Source organism: Protopterus annectens, chromosome 1.part0, assembly GCF_019279795.1.
Source record: "Protopterus annectens isolate FY-2018-M chromosome 1.part0, PAN1.0, whole genome shotgun sequence".
NCBI classification, from domain to species: Eukaryota; Metazoa; Chordata; order Ceratodontiformes; family Protopteridae; genus Protopterus; species Protopterus annectens.
In genome coordinates, this window is record NC_056725.1 from 1,382,515,921 (window position 1) to 1,382,536,235 (window position 20,315).

The 20,315-nt window shown below is 45.9% G+C and overlaps 1 protein-coding gene across 2 annotated transcripts in view; it reads right to left on the reverse strand.

Annotated features, from left to right (window-relative positions):
- The window catches only part of UBE2J1 (ubiquitin conjugating enzyme E2 J1), an 873,843-nt gene that overhangs the window by 276,718 nt on the left and 576,810 nt on the right, over positions 1-20,315 (reverse strand). For both annotated transcript variants that reach the window (XM_044067059.1, XM_044067069.1), the window contains one exon: positions 8,585-8,714. In XM_044067059.1, coding sequence (XP_043922994.1) covers positions 8,585-8,714 — 130 coding nt within the window. The remainder of the gene's footprint in view (positions 1-8,584; positions 8,715-20,315) is intronic.

A 20,315-nucleotide genomic window follows, 5' to 3' on the forward strand; every position in this document is an offset into this window, starting at 1 on the left:
AATCATCATGGACCTTATCCACAAGGACAAAGGCTACATTCAAACCCTTGATCCGACCCAGTTTGGTTTCGTCAAGGGCAGCTCTTGCTTATTAAACCTAGTGGACTTCTTTGAGAATGTTACCAAAGCCCTGGATGAAGGCAAAGCAGTACATACCATATATTTTTTTAGCCAATGCCTTTGACACAATCCCCCATTCAGGTATCACACAGAAACTCTCTCGGTTAGGAAATTACCCATACAATACTAGATAGGTAGCAAACTAGCTCACCGGCAGAATGCACACTGTCAAAGCTGAGGATTCCACCTCCACCAGTAGACCAGTTACCAGTGGGGATACCACACAGATCTTTGCTGGACCCTCTCTACTGTTTGGAATCTATTTCTCTAAAATCAAGGCAAAGGTAGATGGCCTGTGGCTTAGCAAGTTTGCAGAGGACTGTAAACTAGGTGCAATCAAAGAGTCCCCCTACAATGTTAACATATTACAGAAAGGACTGAAAGACAAATGATTGGTGACAAGCTCCCGAACTAAAACTCAACTCAAAAAATGCCTCATTATCCCCTTTGGCAAAGAAGTAGCCTTTGCTAATGATGATAAAGATAACTCTCCTTTAAGTCCAAACTCAGTGGTGTGAGACTTGGAAACAAAGGTTGACAGTGTGACACCTGTGCACTGGCTCAGTAATCAAGGAGCCTCAGTCGTCATCACCACTAACACCTGTGAGGGGTGTGCACATTGGGAAGGATAAGTACACACACAGTAAATTACAACTTCCCTTAAGAGCACACAGAGATCACAGTCTGGAGCTGGTTTTTCCTTTTCTCTCCAGATCCCCAATAAGACTCCCCACTGGCACAGCTATAGAGTGGAGTCCTTAGCCAGGGTTCCAAGCCAAGTCCTCCCAGCACTCCCTCTGTCCAACCAGTGCTTCATGTCCCTGCCCAAGTAGCTAACACACACACACACACACACACACACACACACACACACACACACACACACACACACACACACACACACACACACACACACTGAGATATGATTTATATAGAAACACACAGACACTCCTGGGGAAGGCTGACACAGGTTCACTAGGTATGCCCCTTCTACCCATGCTATAAGGTAGTAATCCACTGCCACCAGAATTCCTACTTATTAGCTATTATAAGGCCCTTACCAAAGGGTGACCAATTTCGCTGTGTAATAATACTGTTATCCAATTAGTAAATGTGACCAAAACGTTTAAGGCTATTGGAGTGGCTTGGACAGTATCCCTAAATACATGCAGGTACTCTAGAGCTTAAATTATCTCTACACAAAACAGCTACAATTGCAAAGTTTAAAAATGGTTACTAATAAAATAATAAAACACAAGACAAATCTTCTCAATTCAACACAGTGCTAGTCAAGAATTCAGAAATCACAGGAACTTTAAAACAATACTGTAGAATAGTCTGACAAATATGGAAAACAGCCAGTTTAATCTTACTATCTTCTATACATTTCTAAGAGAAATACTAAAGGCTAAGATCCTACTTGCATACAAAGCAAGCAAGTGCTGGTGATGTTATCATTTCTGAAGACCAACGCAAACTGCTATCTCTTTCTCACTCAGATCTCTTAAATTGATAATACATCACTGCTGACTCATTTTAGATTACATCATTCTTAACAGTTCTCTGGTTCCCAGGCTACCAGAAACTCTAAATTTACATTTCTTAGTAAGCTTGCACCTGGCCGGGAAGCCACAGCAATAAAAGACGTTATGCATGTAAAACCTTGCAATTAACTCTGGTCTAAAAACAATAGAAGGGATTCCTTCGTCCAGACATCCTGTCTCTGAGCTTTGAGATCAGTCATAAAATGCTTTACTTTATCAGCTTTCTTCCAGCATGGTGTAGTGTGGTTACATTTTTGAAGTTCAGAACATATAACACAGTTTTTCTTGCATTTAGTTTTTTTTACGTTTGAAAAACAGCCTGTGGATTATATTAATATTTACAATGACAGAGAATTATCTACAAAGTTCTATCTAGCTGGGCTGGCAGCCTTTTAGTTTTTCAAATTTCTCCCCCCTGAGAACTCAAGCTAGTTTTTCAAGTGACCCTTGAGAAACGTTGCATGAGAGGGTTAGGTCTACCTGAGGATACTTTACCCCATTCACTGTACTGAGAGCCTATCTGCGTTGGCATTGCTAATCTCACTGTGGGGCTGCACTGACATATCATATGCTTGCAACCCTAGGTTGCATCTTAGCAACTTGGCATTTTGCTGGCTGGCTTGGTGTAACCATGTTAGAGGATTGTGATCTGTAACTAAAGTGAATTTCCTTCCATACAGACAAGACTAATGTTTCTGCAGTGCCCACACTATGGCTAGACATTCCTATTCTACAACTGCATAGCATTCCTCCCTGGGTTGGAGCCTACGACTGAGATATACCACTGGGTGCTCTTCTCCCTCTGCAGAAGTATGGCTAAGTACAGCCCCCACCCCATGGGTCGAAGCATCCACCTACACAACAAATTATTTGCTGTAATCTAGACTAGCTAACACAGTGGGTCCTCCCCAAAGCTTCTTTAAGCTTCTGTAATGCCTGCTCAAATGCTGTGGTCCACACTAGCTTATCTAGCCTGTTTTTCCTTGTCAGGTCTGTGAGGGGAGCAGCTATGATACTATAACTGGGGACAAACTTTCTGTAGTACCCTGCTGTCCCTAAGAATGCCCTCACCTGCTTTTTGGTAACAGGTGCAAGCCATGCCTGAATGGCTTCCACTTTGGCAGGTTCTGACCTGATCTTTCCACTCCCCATTCTATGTCCCAAGTAGGAGACCTCTGCCATACCCACCTACCATTTGCTCGGCTTAGTGGTCAACCTTGCCCTCTGTAGTCTGCCTAGCACCTCCCTGACATGTTGAAGGTGCCCTTGCCAGGAATGGCTATAGATGGCAATATCATCTAGGTAACAAGGGCAAACCCCCCTGCTCCTGGTAGGATATGATCTACTAGCCTCTGGAAAGTTGCTGGGGCATTTTTCTTCCCAAAGGGCATCTTTGTGAACTCATACAAACCAAAAGCAGTCACAAAGACTGACCTCTAACACTGGGAGTCAAGGGCACCTGCCAGTAACCCTTGGTAAGATCAATGGTGGTAAGAAAGTTAGCCCCACCCAGCTGCTCTAGGGCCTCATCTGTCCTAGGCATGGGGTAATCATATGACTCTGTGTGAAAATTTAATTTTCTGTAGTCCACACAGGACCTGGGGCTGCCATCCTTCTTTGGCACCAGCACCACTGGGGAGGCCCAGGTACTGTTGGACTCTTGAATTACCCCTAGTTCCAACATTTCCTGTATCTTCTCCCTCAGAGTCTGTTTGACTCTCTCTCAGGCACCCTATAAGGGGCCTGCCTAATAGGCCTTTGGGGTCCTGTATCCATCTGGTGCTGCACCAGGTGCCAGTGAACATGTCCCCAAATGCCTGTAACACTGCTTGGATTTCTTGAACCTGGGAAGGAGATAGCTGCTGGGACACTGCTACTACTTCCACTGAGGTGTCAGTCCAAGTCTCACTGAGGTGATCAGTCACCAGATCTCCCTCAGACTCCTCCTGCAATTCACTGCAAATATTCAGCACAAGAGCCTCTCTATCATGTAAGGATTCATCATGTTAACATAGTACAATTTGTGCTCCTGCCTAGCAGTTCTACCATGTAGTTAACATCACTGACCTCCCTTACCACCTTGTAGGATCCCTCCCAAGCTGCTTGCAGCTTGTTGTGTCTGACAGGAATGAGAACCATTACCTGCTGCCCTAAAGCATACTCTCTAGCTCGAATATTCCTGTCATACCAGACCTTTTTCTGCTGTTGGGCTTCTGCCAGGTTCTCCTGGGCCAAGTCCATGAGTTTCCTGAGCCTTGTCCTGTGCCACAACAGACTCCTTGTGAGATTCACACTCACCTTCCCACTCATCTCAAATTAAATCTGGAGGCCCCCTCACCGTATGCCCATACAACAACTCAATGGATGAAAAACACGTGGATTCCTGGGGAACCTTTCTGTTAGCAAAAAACAGATTGGGCAAATATGTGTCTTGCTCCCTCTTAAACTGCTCTGTAGCTACCCGTGGGATGGAGCTGATTACAGAGTTTAAACTCTCAACAAGACCATTAGTCTGGGGATGGTAGGGGGTGGTCTTCGGGTTCTTCACTCCACAGTACTTCCACAGACAAGCCAGCAGGTCTGACATGAAATTGACACCTCTGTCAGTAGGTATTTCTTTTGGAAAACCTACCCTGCTGAAAATCTCTAACAAGGCATTTGCCACCTTTTCCGCCTCAATGGAGGACAAAGCCACTGCCTCAGGGTATCTTGTAGCATAATTTACTACCACTAGGATATAATTTTTCCCTGTGGAACTTGGGGTACTTAGAGGCCCCACAATATCCATAGCTCCTCTGAAATGACTCCTCAATCACAGGCAAAGGCATCAAAGAGCTGTCACCTTGTCTCCTTACCTAACTTTTGGCACTTCTCACAGCTCCTGCAGTACCCTGTTGCACCTCTGGAAATTCCAGGCCAATAGAAATTCTGCATAATACTTCTCTTTGTATGTTTTATGCCCATATGACCTGCAAAGGGAATATCATGGGCTATGGCTAGAAATGCCAGACGGTAGGCCCTAGGCACTACCAACTGCTGTATCCTCAACTTCTAGCCCTCCCTCAGGGGTCGACACTCTGTACAGTAACCCTTTGTCTGAGTATACAGATTCCCCCTTCCCTTGAGAATCAGGTGCCTCACTAGCTACCCGCCTTAGGCCTTGCAATGTAGGGTCTGAGAGCTGAGCCTGTCTCAACTCTCTCTTTGTACACTTCCCAGCTCCCCTTCCACAGAAAGTCTAGCATCCTCTGACAGTGGTGCCTCAATGTCAGCCTGAGTAGTACTACTCACCTCTACCCTTGCAGTCTCTCTGTCCAAGGGAACATCAGTACCCACAAGCAGCTGTGGCTCACCTTCAGTCTCACTGCTACAGAGTAGCTCCCTCCCTGAAGTAACCACCTCACCAGTCCTGGCTGCAAGTATGCAGTCTGACTGGGTCTCCCCCAGGCTACCAGATCCACATGCTTGTCTCCTAGCCTGATTGCGTGTAACTGCATTAACACATGGTACTGCCTCATTAAAATAATTCCCTATCAGGACATGTGCAGGATGGTAGTTTGGTATCCCTGTTGTCTCAAGACAACCTACTACTGGCATTTTGTCTTTCCTACTTACTGGGTCCCTCACCTTTTTTCCCCCACCTTGCCTCCGTGGACATCTATATGCCACATGGCCCCACTGGTTGCATTCAAAACATTTAATCCTAGGTCCTGGATGTGTACCTGGACTAGTGGCTTCCCCTGCTACTGGCAGATTCTGTTGGGGCAGTCGGGGCTGCCCACCATGGGTTCCTTTAGACCCATGAGCAGCACTAGGTGTCCCTTTCCTGTGTAGTGATGCCCTGTTTGCCAAGTATAGGTCTCCCTTCTTCCCCAACTCATCTGAAGTAGCACGTTGTCTATAAGATAACCAGATCCTCATGTCCTCAGGGGCAAAGTGCTAAGGACTTGATCCCTCACCAAAAGGTCTGCCAGCCTTTCAAAAGTGGTGACCTGACATCCACTCACCCACCTATGAAAATAAGTGCTCAGTTCAGCAACATATTCACACACACTTTCTTCTGCTTTGTTTGCATGCTCACAAAACTTTTTCCTACAAGCTTCAGGTGTTAGCTTAAAAAATTCTAGCAAACAATTCTTAGCAGTATAATCAAAAAAATTGTGATCAGATAATTTGGAAAGTATACTTACAGCTTTACCATGGAGTAAGGGGGGGTCAAGAACCATAACCAGAGCCTTTGGTCATCATCATACTGTTTACATATCCTCTCAAACATATGAATGAAACTATCAAAATTATCCCCCTCTGTAAACTGCGAAGAAATTTACTGACCTTTTGTGCTTCTGGGGTCTGGTTACTCCCTTCCCCATTACCTCCATGGCTCTGGCAAAAAGTCAGCATTTCCTTTTCATGCTGCCTCTCCTTCTCCAGAGCTTCCATTTCCAAACGCCTGACCTCCAACTCAAGTCTCTTTAGGTCCAGATGGACTTTTAAGTCCTTTGCAGAAAGGTTGAGCTGTTCATTCTCTGAGTGTTGTGCATCTCCACAGCCAGTCTGACCATCCTCCTGATTGCTGTTTTCTGATGCATCTGTGACCAAAGCTGCAATCATGTCTGTCTTAGCCAGATTTCCATGCATCAGTCCCTTAGTCTGGCACATCTTAGCCAACTGGCCCCTTGTCAGCTTGCCATACTCCTCTGCTGACATGCTTGCCTGCTCTCCCTGACTAACTAAGCTAACAAAAGAAATAAAACAATTGTGATCTGAACTCTGAATATTCACTGCATGGCTGATTTAGAGTACAAAAGCACCTTCACTGATCACTGTCCACAAGCTACAGGAATTCAATGTCCACATCGCTACAAGCCAATTAGTATGTGATGTGGCTAAGTCATCACTATCAAACAATTAATATCTGATGTGGATATCCCACCACTGCCAATTAATATGTGACACCCATGCACTGGCCCAGTAATCAAGGAGCCTCAATCCTCACCACTAACACCAGTGAGGGGAGTGGACACTGGGAAGGATAACGGCAATAAAAGACATTATACATGTAAGACCTTGCAATTAACTTTGGTCTCAAAACAAAAGAAGCAATTCCTTCATCCAGACATCCCGTCTACGAGCTTTGAGATCAAACAGTCATAAAATGCTTTACTTCATCAGCTTTCTTCCAGCACTGTGCATTGTGGTTACATTTTTTGAAGTTCAGAACATATAACACAGTTTTTCCTACATTTAGTTTTCTTACATTTGTAAAACAGCCTGTGGATTATATTAATATTTACAATGACATACAATATCTGCAAAATTCTATCTAGGTGGGCTGGCAGCCTTTCAGTTTTTCACAGACAGCAATTTAAACTTCTATCTCCATGTGTCCATAATGGTAAGAAAAGCATTCTACCTTGCGCATCTCAAACAAGGGCATTGTATCCAAAACCAGGGAGGTTATAGCTCCGCTGTACTCAACCCTCATCAGATCACCATTTGAGTACAATGCTCTCTTCTGTATGTACCTCACCAGACATCTGCAACAACTGGAGAGACCACAGAGGTTTCTAACCAAGAGAATCCAGGGCCTCCAAATCATGACATATATGGAAAGACTGAAAACCCCTGTCACTGTACTCTGCATCATACAGGCTGTTGACAGTCAACCTGTGCCTGGCGACCCTGCCTTAATGGAAATGCTGCACATCCGCAAATCAAATGGGACAAGAATAATTCGCTCCAGGGATCTCAACCTAGCCTGTGACATTAACAGAACATGTTGGAGAGACAGATACATCTTCCAACGACTGCCGCTCCTCTGGAATAAGCTCCCACACCATGTGAAGTAGAGCTCCTCAATGACCCTATTCAAGCACAACCTTGACAAATGGATGGGTGACTGTAAATTCACCACGGGGGTGGCACCTATGTCCCACATGGACAGAAGCAGTCAGTGCTGATCACAAAACACCTCTGCTAACAATGACCATCTAACTATGGCCAATAAGGGGTACTCAAGCTATTACACAGCTAGGCTTGTAAAGACCGTAGGGCCATTAGCCCAGTAACCTCCTATTAACCTATATAGAAGAAAGAAAGCAGCAATTATAAATTGTGTTACATTTGACTCACAAATTCAGTCTAAAGAAGTTTTCTATGAAAACACAAAAGCAGTAAAGTGCGTTTTCAGTAACATTTGTAAAACATAACACTACTCTTATTTTCCTCTACTTGGTGTGATATTTTGTGTGTGCATACATACATAAACACACACACACACACACACACACACACACACACACACACACACACACACACACACACACACACACGTGAAAAAAATGGTCTATAAAATATGGGGTGAGCACAGCAGTTAATATTGCTGGCTCAAAAATCTTGTTTTTCTAGTTCACTTCTTAGCAACAGTGCCTTTTACAGGAGTCTGTATGTCCTCTCTGTGTCTGTGTGGGTTTTTCTCTGGACGCTCTAGTGTCCACCCACATCCCACAGGCATGCCAATGATGAAATGGTAATCCTCTCAATTACCCATAGGTGTCTGTTTGTCCGGCGATGAGCTAGAGCCCCTTTCAGTATTAGTACTACTGCTTTATGCTCACCAAGTAATGGAATACAGCAGAGGCTCCCCTGTGACCCTGAACTGAATTAGGCATAAATGAGCAAAAGAATATATGTGCTACCTGGGACTTCTGCACAAACAAGGCTATTTCTCATTTCCAGAACAAAAACAGCAACTAACAGAATGCAAAACACAAAAAAAAATTATATCCAGATATTATCAACCTGTTTAAGTTCGTATTTATGACAGAATGTGCAAGGCCAAAGTTATACAATTCAACATACTTCATAATCATCCATGTATGTATTCCACATCTGCACCACTTTAGAAGTAGCATTGTTACCTTGAAGCTGATTTGCCTTGCTAGCTCCTTGGCCTCCATGTCAGTCTTGCTGGAACTGCTATCCACAGTCATTGGTGTCAATGTTGTCCTCATACATGCATTACAAACATCACAACAGAAGTCCAGTGACCTGATTTTAAAGCAAATAATATGGCAGATTAATTCATTTTCAGTGATAGCTAAACAGGCTCCAGTATTACCATTTTCAAATGGGCTTTCTAAGAATATTCTTTCCATGTACTACCATATGGAAGACACAGAAATTACATACATTACCTCCAGAATTTCCATGCATACAGGAAACAAACTTGCCATTCAAATACAATTACAAAAGATAAGACATTGTTGCTGATGGGTAAAACATTAAAGTTACGTACCTGGTATAACGACAGATCCAGCAGGATAGATTTGGTTCATCCCTATCAACAACAGGATAAGCAGGACTAATGCCATTAGGCAGCTAGCTCAGTACCTGAAACTCCCCCAGGGTACTAGTACAGTGATACTACCCAAAACTGGAACATAAAACAAAAATAAACACCTCAAAACCATGTCAGCAACAGCAATGGGGAAAGTGGTTGATATGCTGCTGATGGACCTATTCATCCAGAGTTATCATTATGGTAAGAAAACACCTTCTGTATCAGGTATGAAATGATCCATTCTCATCAACAGCTTAGAAATCTTACCCTTCTGGGTTGTGTGCTCAAAGGAAATTACATCTGATCACTTTAGTTTCAAAATAAGACCTAACTCTAGAGGGCACATCCAGCTTATAAAATCTTGTGAAAGTATTCCCTGAAGCCCACACATCTGCTGCATCATGTTATCCATGGCTGCAGTGGGCAAAAAGGCCCAAGAGGTGCCACTGGTGTAGCTGAGTATATCACAGACTGACATGAACGTTTTACTACATTTCTTGTAAGAGAATTATTAGCAGTCAACCAACTATCCAGCATGAGACAAACTAGAATCCTAAATGATTTGGTCCTGTAAACATAAAATCTGAGCTGTCTGTGGAATCCATACACTTTAATAAATATTAACTTCTACTTGAATAGCTAAGGAAGAATACAGTTGGGTGCAATGACTAATTGTCTTGGACATAAGTGAGAGACTGATCCGCAAGGAAATGATCTTTTGAAATACGTGGTATAAATCACTGAAGGATAAGGCTTACTCTTCTGAAACACTTCCTAGCTGATGTAATCACCACAAGACAGTAGGTTTAACAACAGAAGAATTTAAAGTCGGCAACAAGGAAAAAAGAACAAGGGACAAATCGTACAGAAGAACAAGATCTTTTACAGCAGATAAAGTCAGAAATGTGCCCTTTAGGAAGGCTTTACATACTTTTAAAGCTGACAGCATAAAATGAAAGATTGCAGTGAAATGCAACTTTATGGAGGAATAAATGAAAGTTATGTACTTACCATATTGCTAAATTGGTGTTGTCTTCTGCCTGCCTCAAGTCATGGGGTATATTGGATCCAATCAGATCCAACATCAGCAACATTTAGACTTGAATCCAGGGTTCAGGCTCCTCTCCTCTATCCATAATTCCCTTCTGTCCTACAGTAGGTCAAATCAAGTTCACCTGCCTACATCCAGACATACTCCTACTTCCAACGAAAAAGGAGACCAGGAGAAGGTACCAGAGCATATTACAAAATGAAGTTAAGACAAGGCTCTGGACATGTCCAATACAGTCAATCAGAAGCTGTACATATGACAATTTGGTAAGGAAGACAAAGGAATGAAAGAGTGAGTGACAATCACGGATGCCATGAGACCCAGAAGTGTCAAAAAAGAATTTTGAATGCTCTCTTCAAATCCCAGCTTGTACAGGATACCTCTTACCCAAGTGATAGTTCCCTAACACTTTGAAAAATACTCTGCAAAGATAGACAAGTCATCTAAAGTGGATATCCTGTAGCCTCCAATGGGTTATGACAGGAGCCACTTAGGCAACACTCTTGGAGCAGAGGATAGATCAAAATATACGGCAGAGAATTGATAATATGATCCAGGCACACACATCCTTAAGAAATTCCTAAAATCTGGATGAATAGGAATGTGATGACAAGCATCTTTTTAAATTAGAAGTTATGTACTCACCATAAAGTTCCATCTGAGTAGGTGTATTCATTTGTCTGCAACCTGTGGGTTATGGATCCGATATCGGATCCGAACCGGCATGGTTTACCAGCTATGGATCCAAGCTCTCAGCTCCTCCCCTCACCCATAATGCCCTGCTCTACCCTCATGACCTCAGATCGAGTTTGCCAACAGCAAGAACACCCTGAAAAGGGTAACACATCATATGCAGGAAACTGAAAGGCCAGGGGGATAGGAGGGCAGGATGGTTGCAGACAAATGAATACACCTACTCAGATGGAACGTTATGGTGAGTACATAACTTCTAAATCTGAAGTAGGAGATTCATTTGTCTGCAACCTGTGGGACAGAGTCCCCAGCTACCTGAATCTTGGGCGGCCATCATGGAAGGATATTCCGAGCACCGGAGCCAAAGGATGCTCTACCCCTAGATGCAAGATCCAACTTGTAGTGGGAAATAAAAGTATGAGATGAAGCCCACGTGGCTGCTGCACAAATATCATCTAGAGGAATCCTAGCCTTAAAGGCTGCCGAGGTAGAGACTGACCGGGTTGAATGGGCATGTACACCCTCCAGTGCGGGCCTTCCGAAGCTTGATAAGCCAATAAGATACATTGTGAAATCCAGCGAGATAATGAGACTTTAGAAATTGGTTTGCCCAAATTAAATTTAGCAAAGGAAATGAACAACTGGTCAGATTGCCTATGACCAGCCGTCCTGTTTAGATAAAATCTAAGTTGCCTGTGAACATCTAAGGAGTGAAGCTTGTATTCACCTTTGTTTTCATATTTAGGAAAGAAGACAGGGAGGTTAATGGATTGATTAATGTTTGCTTCAGAAGCTACCTTAGGAAGAAAGGACGGGTTGGTCCTGAGGTAAACACGGTCCGGATGAAAGACCAAGTAAGGAGGTTTAGCTGATAATGCTTGAAGCTCTGAAACTCACTTGGCAGTAATGGCTACTAAGAAGGCGGTCTTGAAAGATAAGAATTTCAGATCTACCGTAGCCGGTTCGAAGGGGCGGTCAAGGCCTGGAGAACTAAGGAAAGGTCCCAAGGAGGAACCGCTTGCTTTACAGGGGGCCTGAGAAGAAAAGTACCTTTAAGGAAAATCTTACACAACTTGGCCGACATCAGTGGATTGGAGTCATGACCAATGTGATAATGGGAAATTGCCGCAAGTTGTACTTTGACCGTGGAACTGCTGGCACCATCATTAAAAAGAGTGGTTAAGAAATCAAGCACCAAAGGGAGAGGAACTGTGAAGGGGTTTAGGCCTTGCCGCTCCGCCCACGAGAACCGTTTCCACTTGCTGCGGTAGACTTTCCTAGTGGATGGCTTATGAGCTGCCACCAGGATGGCCTTAACAGGGGACGAAATACCGGGAGTCCTGATCAAGAGTGGAACTGGAGCAGCCAAGCGGTCAGCTTCAGGTTGTCCAGGTTCGGAGGAGATAAGTGGGATGGATGAGATATCAGATCCGGAATGGGATCTAGAATCCAAGGAGGATTCACAGAGTGAGACCTTAGGAAGGGGAACCAGATCTGTCGAGGCCAAAATGGAGCAATGAGAATCATTCTGCACCCCAACCGAGAGGCTTTCTGAAGAACTTGGAGCATCAGAGGCAAGGGGGGATAAGCATAAAGAAGACCGGGTGGCCAAGCATGCACCAGAGCGTCTCTTGGGGAACCTCTGGGAGGAGGTATCAGAGCGAAAAAACTGTCGCACTTGGTGTTTGAGGGAGAGGCAAAAAGATCGCAACAAGGAGTTCCCCACTGTGCGAATATGCGTTCCGCTACCTGAGTATTGAGAGACCACTTGTAAGGGGTGAGAATGGTGCGACTGAGTTTGTCCGCCAGGATGTTGGACCGACCCGGAATATGCGTTGCTATGAGAAAGCGGTTGGTGGAGATTGCCCATTCCCAAACTCTCATGGCTTCTCGACAAAGAGGGTAAGACCTGGTTCCTCCTTGCTTGTTGATATACCAGACAACCGACATGTTGTCCGATTGAATCGCAATTGTTCCCAAGGGAAGAAAGGCCTGAAGTGCTAGCAACACTAAGAGCACTGCTCTCATCTCTAGAACGTTGATATGCAGTAAGGTCTCTGAATCGTTCCACGTGCCTTGGACGGTCCGGCCTGCAAATGCCCCCACCCGAGGCGGAGGCGTCCGTGGTCACCGTGGCGAGGGAGAAGCACAAAATGGGCGGCCTCCGTGGAGATCTGGAGAGTGTAGCCACCACAGGAGGGACCGCTTGCAAGCCTTGCTGATCGCAATGGGATGATACATAGGAAGAGCAAGATACGACCACTGGACTAGGAGTGTCCATTGGAGGATGCGCATATTGAACCTGGCGAGAGGAAGAAGCGCTATAGCAGCCGCCATGGACCCTAGAGTCCTCAGGACCAACTCCGCCGGAACTGAGCTTGAGTGGAGAATGGCCCGCACCTGGAGTTGCAGATTTTGAACTCTGTCCGCAGTGAGGAAGGCTTTTAATCTCCTTATGTCTAACCTGGCACCTATAAAATCTATGAACTGCGTGGGTGCTAGGTTGGATTTTTTTGTGTTTATAGTGATGCCCAGATGGGGAGCAAGATGGAGAAAGGAGTCTCGCGCCAATAGAAGTAGATGCCTTGTTGGGGCGGTGAGGAGCCAGTCGTCCAGTTAGGGAAAGACCTGTACCCCCTGAAGCTTCAGGTGGGCCGCTACCACTGCTAATACTTTGGTGAACACCCTGGGGGCTGTGGTGAGACCAAAGGGAAGGACCCGGAACTGGTAGTGACTGGCTCCCAGCCGGAAGCAGAGAAACCTCCTGGAGCGCCTGTCCATTAGTATGTGGTAGTACGCATCCTTGAGGTCTATGGAGCACATCCAGTGATTTTCTCCCAGAAGGGGGAGAATAGACTGCAGCGTGACCATTCGGAACTTCTCCTTGGGAACTGCCAGGTTCAAGAGTGAAAGGTCTAAAATTGGTCTTAGATCCCCCGTCTTTTTTGGCACTAAAAAGAACCTGGAGTAGAACCCTGATCCGATCTGGTCTGGGGTCCCGGGCTGGATGGCTCTTTTCTTTAGCAGATGGCCAATTTCTGCCAAAGCGGCCTCCCACTGACCGGGTGGAACGTCCGGGAGGGAGTTCAATTTTGGCAAGTGAAGAAAGGGGATACGGTATCCTCTGGATATGATCTGGAGAACCCAGCGGTCTGATGTTATGGACTCCCATGCCGCCAGGTGCTCCGAACGTCCCCGACTGCCTCCAGAGTGGAGCAGCCGGGCAACCCTCAGGGCTGCGCGGGCCGTTCAGAGAAGGGTTCTCTGGACCCGAAGTTCCTGGGAGCCCCTCTGCCCCTAGGGCGGTGTCCTCCCTGTCCTCCTCTGCCACGGAAGGACTGGTTGTCCGGAGCAGGCTGGGATTGCTGCGACTTCCGGAACCACATGTTCTTCTGACCCTTTTGGTTCCTAGAATAGGGCCTCTGGGGTGCAGAGAAGCGGATTCCGACGGCAGACAGCGTCTTCCCGTCCTTCTCGCTCTGGGTCAAAGTGTCGCGAACAGTTTTGCCAAAGAGGGCAGAACCATTGAAGGGGGCGTTCGCAAATGACGCCTTGAAGGGCTCTGAGAAATCACAATGACAGAGCCAGGCCTGACATCTAGTAACTAGGCCTGCCCCTGCGGCTCTAGCGGCACCTTCCGTAGCATGGGAGAGTAGCCGCATAGAGGTATTGGTGACGGACCTGAGAGTGGCCATGCGGGTGGAGTGCAGCACTTTGTCCTCCTCCGACATGGACTCTGGGGGGGATGCAGCGTATTCTTTAATAAGATCGCGCTGCATCCTAATCACGTGTGCCAGATAGTTCAGCGCCCTTACAGAGAAGGTCGCTGAACTAAACATCCGCTTCCCCAAGCGGTCCATCATCCAAGACTCCTTGCTCGGGGGATGGACTGAGGGACTCTCCTGAGCAAGTTCCCTCTTGGTGGCCGCCGTCAACATGGCATCTACCTGAGGCCCCTTACTCCAATGGGCACGGTCAGCCGGGGTCTGAGAATACGGTCGGGCCTTTTAGGGATTGGCTCCACGGTGTCCGGTTCCTTCCACGCCCTGGTGGTAATGAGGTCCACCAGGGGGTCAGCAGGAGGGGACACCCAAGAGGTAGACGGGCCCGCTTCAAATGCCTCCAAGAACACGGACTCGTCCGAGGAAGACTTGGGGGCAGACCACCCCCCCCCTTATGCGGAGCATTTCCATGATGTCTCCAAATGAGACATCCTTGGGGGGTGACCGTGGGGAGCCTTCCCCTTCCTCCAAATCCGTGTCTTCTGTGAGAGACTCAGGGGAGTCAATGTGCCTCCTTTTGCACGTATGTTTGCGGGGAACATCCTCCGGGGGGCTGTCAGAGGACTCCTCGCAAACAGTAACCTGTTCCAGGGGAACAGCTTGGGGCACAGGAGCGGGCTGTCCCAAGGGCCGGATGGTGGAAGCCTGACCCAGTGCAGAGGGAGCGCGGGATGGAGCCGAAGCAAGTGCCGGGGGTCCGGAGACCCTCAACAGGGCCCTCTCCACTACATCAAAAGCCGAAGGGGAGCCGACCTCGACCAAAGGATCCGACAATCGGCTCCCCCTCGGATCAGAGGAGTGGATCGGAGCCGGCGCCGAAGCGCTCGGATCCGAAGGGACAGTGCGCTCTGACACAGACGGCGCCGAAGGAGCACTGATCCCCCCGGATCCGAAGCTCGGATCCAGGCTCCGAGGTCGGATCCGGCACTCGAGGGCAGGGTCGGATCCGGTACCAAGTACTATCGGCGCCGACCCACCCCGCCCGGCTGCTCGGCTCCAACTGCTCCAACCCGGTAGCGAGTCGGAGAAGGAGCAATTGGCTTGAAAAAGGGGCTCCCCAGGGGAGGCAAGAGCACTCCCATCTGCATCTGGGCCTGGATGAACCTTCTCATCATCTGGTCCAGATCAGCGCCTGACAGGCTATAAGTTGATCTCGACGAGGCTACCGAGGTAGGCCTTGAGTGCCTCCTCGATAGCCTCGACGGAGATCGGGTCTCCTCCTCCTCAGGTCCCGGTGAAAAACACACTGGAGACCGGAGCCGAGGAGGGGGAGAGCCAGCAGACAAGGAGGCCGGAGGAGACGCCCGCTTGGCTGGCGGGCGAAACAGAGGTCTCGGCCCGCCACTTATGGTGCTTCTCCCTCCGGTCCTTCTTTCTAGCTTCCCTCTCCTCCGAACCACTACAGGGAGGTTGAGTCCCAGGAGGAGGAGGGGAGCCGGAGAGGAGACAACCGTGAAACGGTTACCCCGAAGGAGCGGAGGCCGGAGCCGAGTCCGGTGGCAAAAGACCCGCCAAGACAAGCTTGGACCTCCGCTCCTTCAATGCCCTGGGGTTGAACCCTGCACAAATGGAACATCCAGAAGTGAGGTGTTCAACCCCAAGGCATCACACACAGTGTGCCCATCAGCCGGGGAAAGCTTATGGCCTCACTCGGAGCACTTGGAGAACACAGCTTTGGGTTGTTCAGACATCCCAAATGCAAAAAGGTTACTTAAACTAGAGTTAAAGCAAAGTAACAAAACCACTCAACAGGCCCAAACACACACTACGCTACCAGCGAGGAGGGATAAGTAAAATTAAATTTTAAAACACCAAAAGTATAATTAAATAATAGGGAAACCTACACTTCCACACAACTTTCACACAAAACTTCAAAAATTAGCACTTTAAAGACTAATAAAACTGCACTTAGCTGAAGAGCTTAGAAACACAATCTGGTCACCAGCGCGGCAAACGAGATCTGAGGTCATGAGGGTAGAGCAGGGCATTATGGGTGAGGGGAGGAGCTGAGAGCTTGGATCCATAGCTGGTAAACCATGCCGGTTCGGATCCGATATTGGATCCATAACCCACAGGTTGCAGACAAATGAATCTCCTACTTCAGATTCTAAGATTACTTGAAACTTAAGGAAGAAGGGGTGACAGTATGTAAAGTGAAAGCATTTTGAACTTGGGAACTATCATATACTGACTCAAGAAAGAAAAGTCCAGAACTGGTCTCCTTGAATTTTCTTTCCTTAGCACTAAAAACAATCATGAATATCCTTTTCCCAACTGGGAAAGAGGTACTACTTATTTTATCTCCCGAGAGAGCATGTGGTTCAAGACAGGGGGAACTGAAGTGTTTGCTCTGGTGGATGATAAGGAATCCCCTGGAAAGGGAGAATATCCTCCTACTGCCATCTGTATCCTAGCTGGACCGCCTTCAAGACCCATTTGTCTGAAACAACCTGTTGCCAAAGACAGAACTGGAGATTCAAACTTTCTGTGAGGGGGTAAGGTACTGCTAGGGTGGGAGGTGGCGACAAGGTCACTTCATTCTGCCTTAATTGACTGTCCTTTCTTCTGGGAAGTTCCGGTTTTGTTTTTGAAACCTCCATGCCTTTGCTTGCCAGCATTCTGCTGAAACTGTTTATGTTGTTTCTTGGCAAAATTGGAAGAGTGGTCAGAAATTCCCTTAGAAAATTCAGGGAAGGAGGGCTGAAAAATATGAGAGATTCCCTGAATCAGCTTAATTTCTCATCATAAAGTTTGATAACCTCTGCAGCAGAGGGCACAAAAACTAAATTTCTATCCAAAGGAGAATTCACATTTAATTTTTAATATCTTCTTGGAGGTTCTGAGAATGCAGTCAGGCAAACCTTCTCAAAAATGTACCAGAAGCCACAGCCCTGGCAGCAGTATCTACAGAATCATAAATACACTTCAAATAATGAGTAGTGGCTTGAGAAACAGACAAAGCTACGCTACACAAAGCAGAAGAGGAAACTGCAGCCAAAATATTCCTCATATTTTCACAATTAGTCAGAATAAACTTTAACTGATCTTGACAAGTCAGAATTCTAAAAGTCAAAGCTGAAGAAGCATATGCTTTTTCCTAGCAGATGGATTAACTGATGCTATAACTGCTGGGCCAGATTTGGGATGACTTTATAAAAACTTGTAAGAGTGAGGAATTTGTACATTTTAACTGCTTTCTTATGTGCAGCAGATTGGCTGTCAGTGAAACCACAGGCTGTGTTAAGCACATCCTCCTATGCTGACAGCACTAGAGGAATGGGTGAAGGTTCTGGGAACTCCATCTGTAGCAATTCATAATATTTTCTGAGAGACTGAGAAACCTCAGTGTTCCCCAATGAAAACAATGGCACATACTGGAAATATTATTTATTATTTATTTATTTGCAGTTGGTTAACCAGGATAGCCCACTGGGCCAATAAGAACCCGTTTTCAATGGAGTCCTGGGGAGAAAAGCTCCAAAACAAAGATTACAAAAAGATTATAGCAGTTTACAATTTCAGTCATTTGTAGGTTCAAGACAAAACCAGTTACAATGCAATTTTTAGGTTTCATTTTGCAGAAAACAAAGATTTAAGCAGGTACAATAAAATGTTCTAGGTTACATTTTGTAGAAAAACAAAACATTGCTTTAGTAAATATACAGTTTCTTGAAATGGAATAGTAGGATTTGAGAATTATAAGAGGTTATTTACAGTTGGCTTATTATTTGGTGTCTGGTAATATATGATATAGTTACCTGTAGGAAGTGGAGAATAGGCTATGAGGGGTGGGAGCAGAAGCATTCCCACGTGGATGTTAGATGTGAGTGCAGTGATTTTTTAAAGACAGGGAGGTTGGTGGTGGTACGAATGGAGGGAGGGAGTTCCATAGGCGTGCCACGGCAAAGGACAGGGGATTTTGTCCTGGAGAGCGAAGGGGTTTTTACAGTTCTATTAGGTTTTGGTTGTCAGATCTTAGGAGTCTTTGTGGCTGGTGCATTTTAAAGGTAAAGCAGAGGGAGGGATGAAAAATGAGTTTGTGTGCATAAGTAAGCTGAGTATAGGAGAGATAGTTGGGAAGTTCTAGCCAGTTTAGATTGTGAAGAGATGTACAGTGATGGGTTGATGATTTGTGGCTAGTGGCAAATTTGGCAATTTTATTATAAGAAGAGGACAGTTTTGTTTTGAGAGATGATTGTAGGTTTGTTAGAAGAGGGGCACCATAAAGGAGGGAAGGGATGAGAAATGTAGTAGCGAGAGTGAGCTTAGTAGATGTAGTGAGGAATTGATTGTGTCGGTAGAGCATGCCAAGTTTTTGGTGGTTTTTTTATGTTTAGTTGTAGGTGGGTATTGAATTTAAGCTGGTCATCGATCTGGACTCCTAGTAGTTTGGTTTCAGATACCAGTTCAAGAGGTGTGTTATTCTGGCTGGTGATGGAGAATAGTTTTCTATCAATGGTGTTGGTTTTTGAGGGGGTAAATACCATAAGTTTGGTTTTTGATGCATTGAGTGCTAGATGATTGTCTTTCATCCACTGTTCTGTGGTAGAGAAGATGTCTTGAGTCAGTTTTAAGAGAGTGGGGATGGATGTGGCTGTACAGATAATTGTAGAATCATCTGCATATTGAATAAGGTTAGCATGAGGGATTGAGCGGAAGAAATCATTTATGAATATACTGAAGAGGAGAGGACCCAAAATGGAACCCTCATCTGCATACTGAATAAGGTTAGCATGAGGGATTAAGCGGAAGAAATCATTTATGAATATACTGAAGAGGAGAGGACCGAACCCTGGGGGGACACCAGTGGGGGTGTTAAGGAAAGAGGAAATGGCCGTTTTCCACTTGACAGCTTGTTGCCTGTTGGAGAGATAGCTGGTGAACCAATTGAGAGAGGAGGGGATGGGTTTAGGTTAGACAGTTTAGTCAGAAGGTTGTGAGAGATGGTATCGAAGGCCTTAGAGAGGTCAAGAAGGAGGGTAGATACAGTAGATCCAGAATCTCTGGCTTTATTTACAGTTTCCAGGAAAGTTAGGAGGGCAGTCATGGTTCTGTGACTGGGTCTGAATCCGTGTTGTGTGGAAGTTAGTAAGTTATTGTCTAAGAGATACGGAAGGAGTTGAAGATGGATACATTCCTCTAGGAGTTTTGATATAGGAGAGAGGATGGCGATGGGACGGAAGTTAGTAATATTGTTATTATTGCCTCCTTTGTGCATGGGAATGATGAAAGCCCTTTTCCAGAGTTTGGATACAAGACCTTCTTGGATAGAGGGATTGATTAGGCTGCTGATGAGGAAGGTAATGGCTTCGATAGCTATGCTGAGGAAGGATGAGGGAAAGTTATTGGGGGCATTGGTGCATGGTTTTAGCTTTTGCAGGAGTTTTTTTTTTTTGTGGTAGAAGTAGGAATGGGGTTTATGGAGAATGGTGGGAGCTGAGAGGATAGGGAATGAGAGACTGGAGGTGAAGGGTTGACAAGAGGGGGATGCAGAAGTAGGGGGTGAAGTGTTACTAGAGAAGGATGAGGTTAGTTTGGAAACAGAGTCTATGAAGAAAAGAGTTGAATTGGGTGGCCAGATCTATATCTAGTGCATTTGGGTCTGGGCTTGGGTTTTCTGTTGAGCCGGGTTTTAGGAGGGTAGTGATGCCTTTCCAGAATTGTTGTGAATTGGTTTTATGGTTGTTTTGGAGTAAGGAGAAGTAATTCTGTCAATCTGCTGTGATGAGCTTTTTAACTCTATTGCAAAATGTTTTGAATTCATTAAGGGTGGTGGGAGTTTT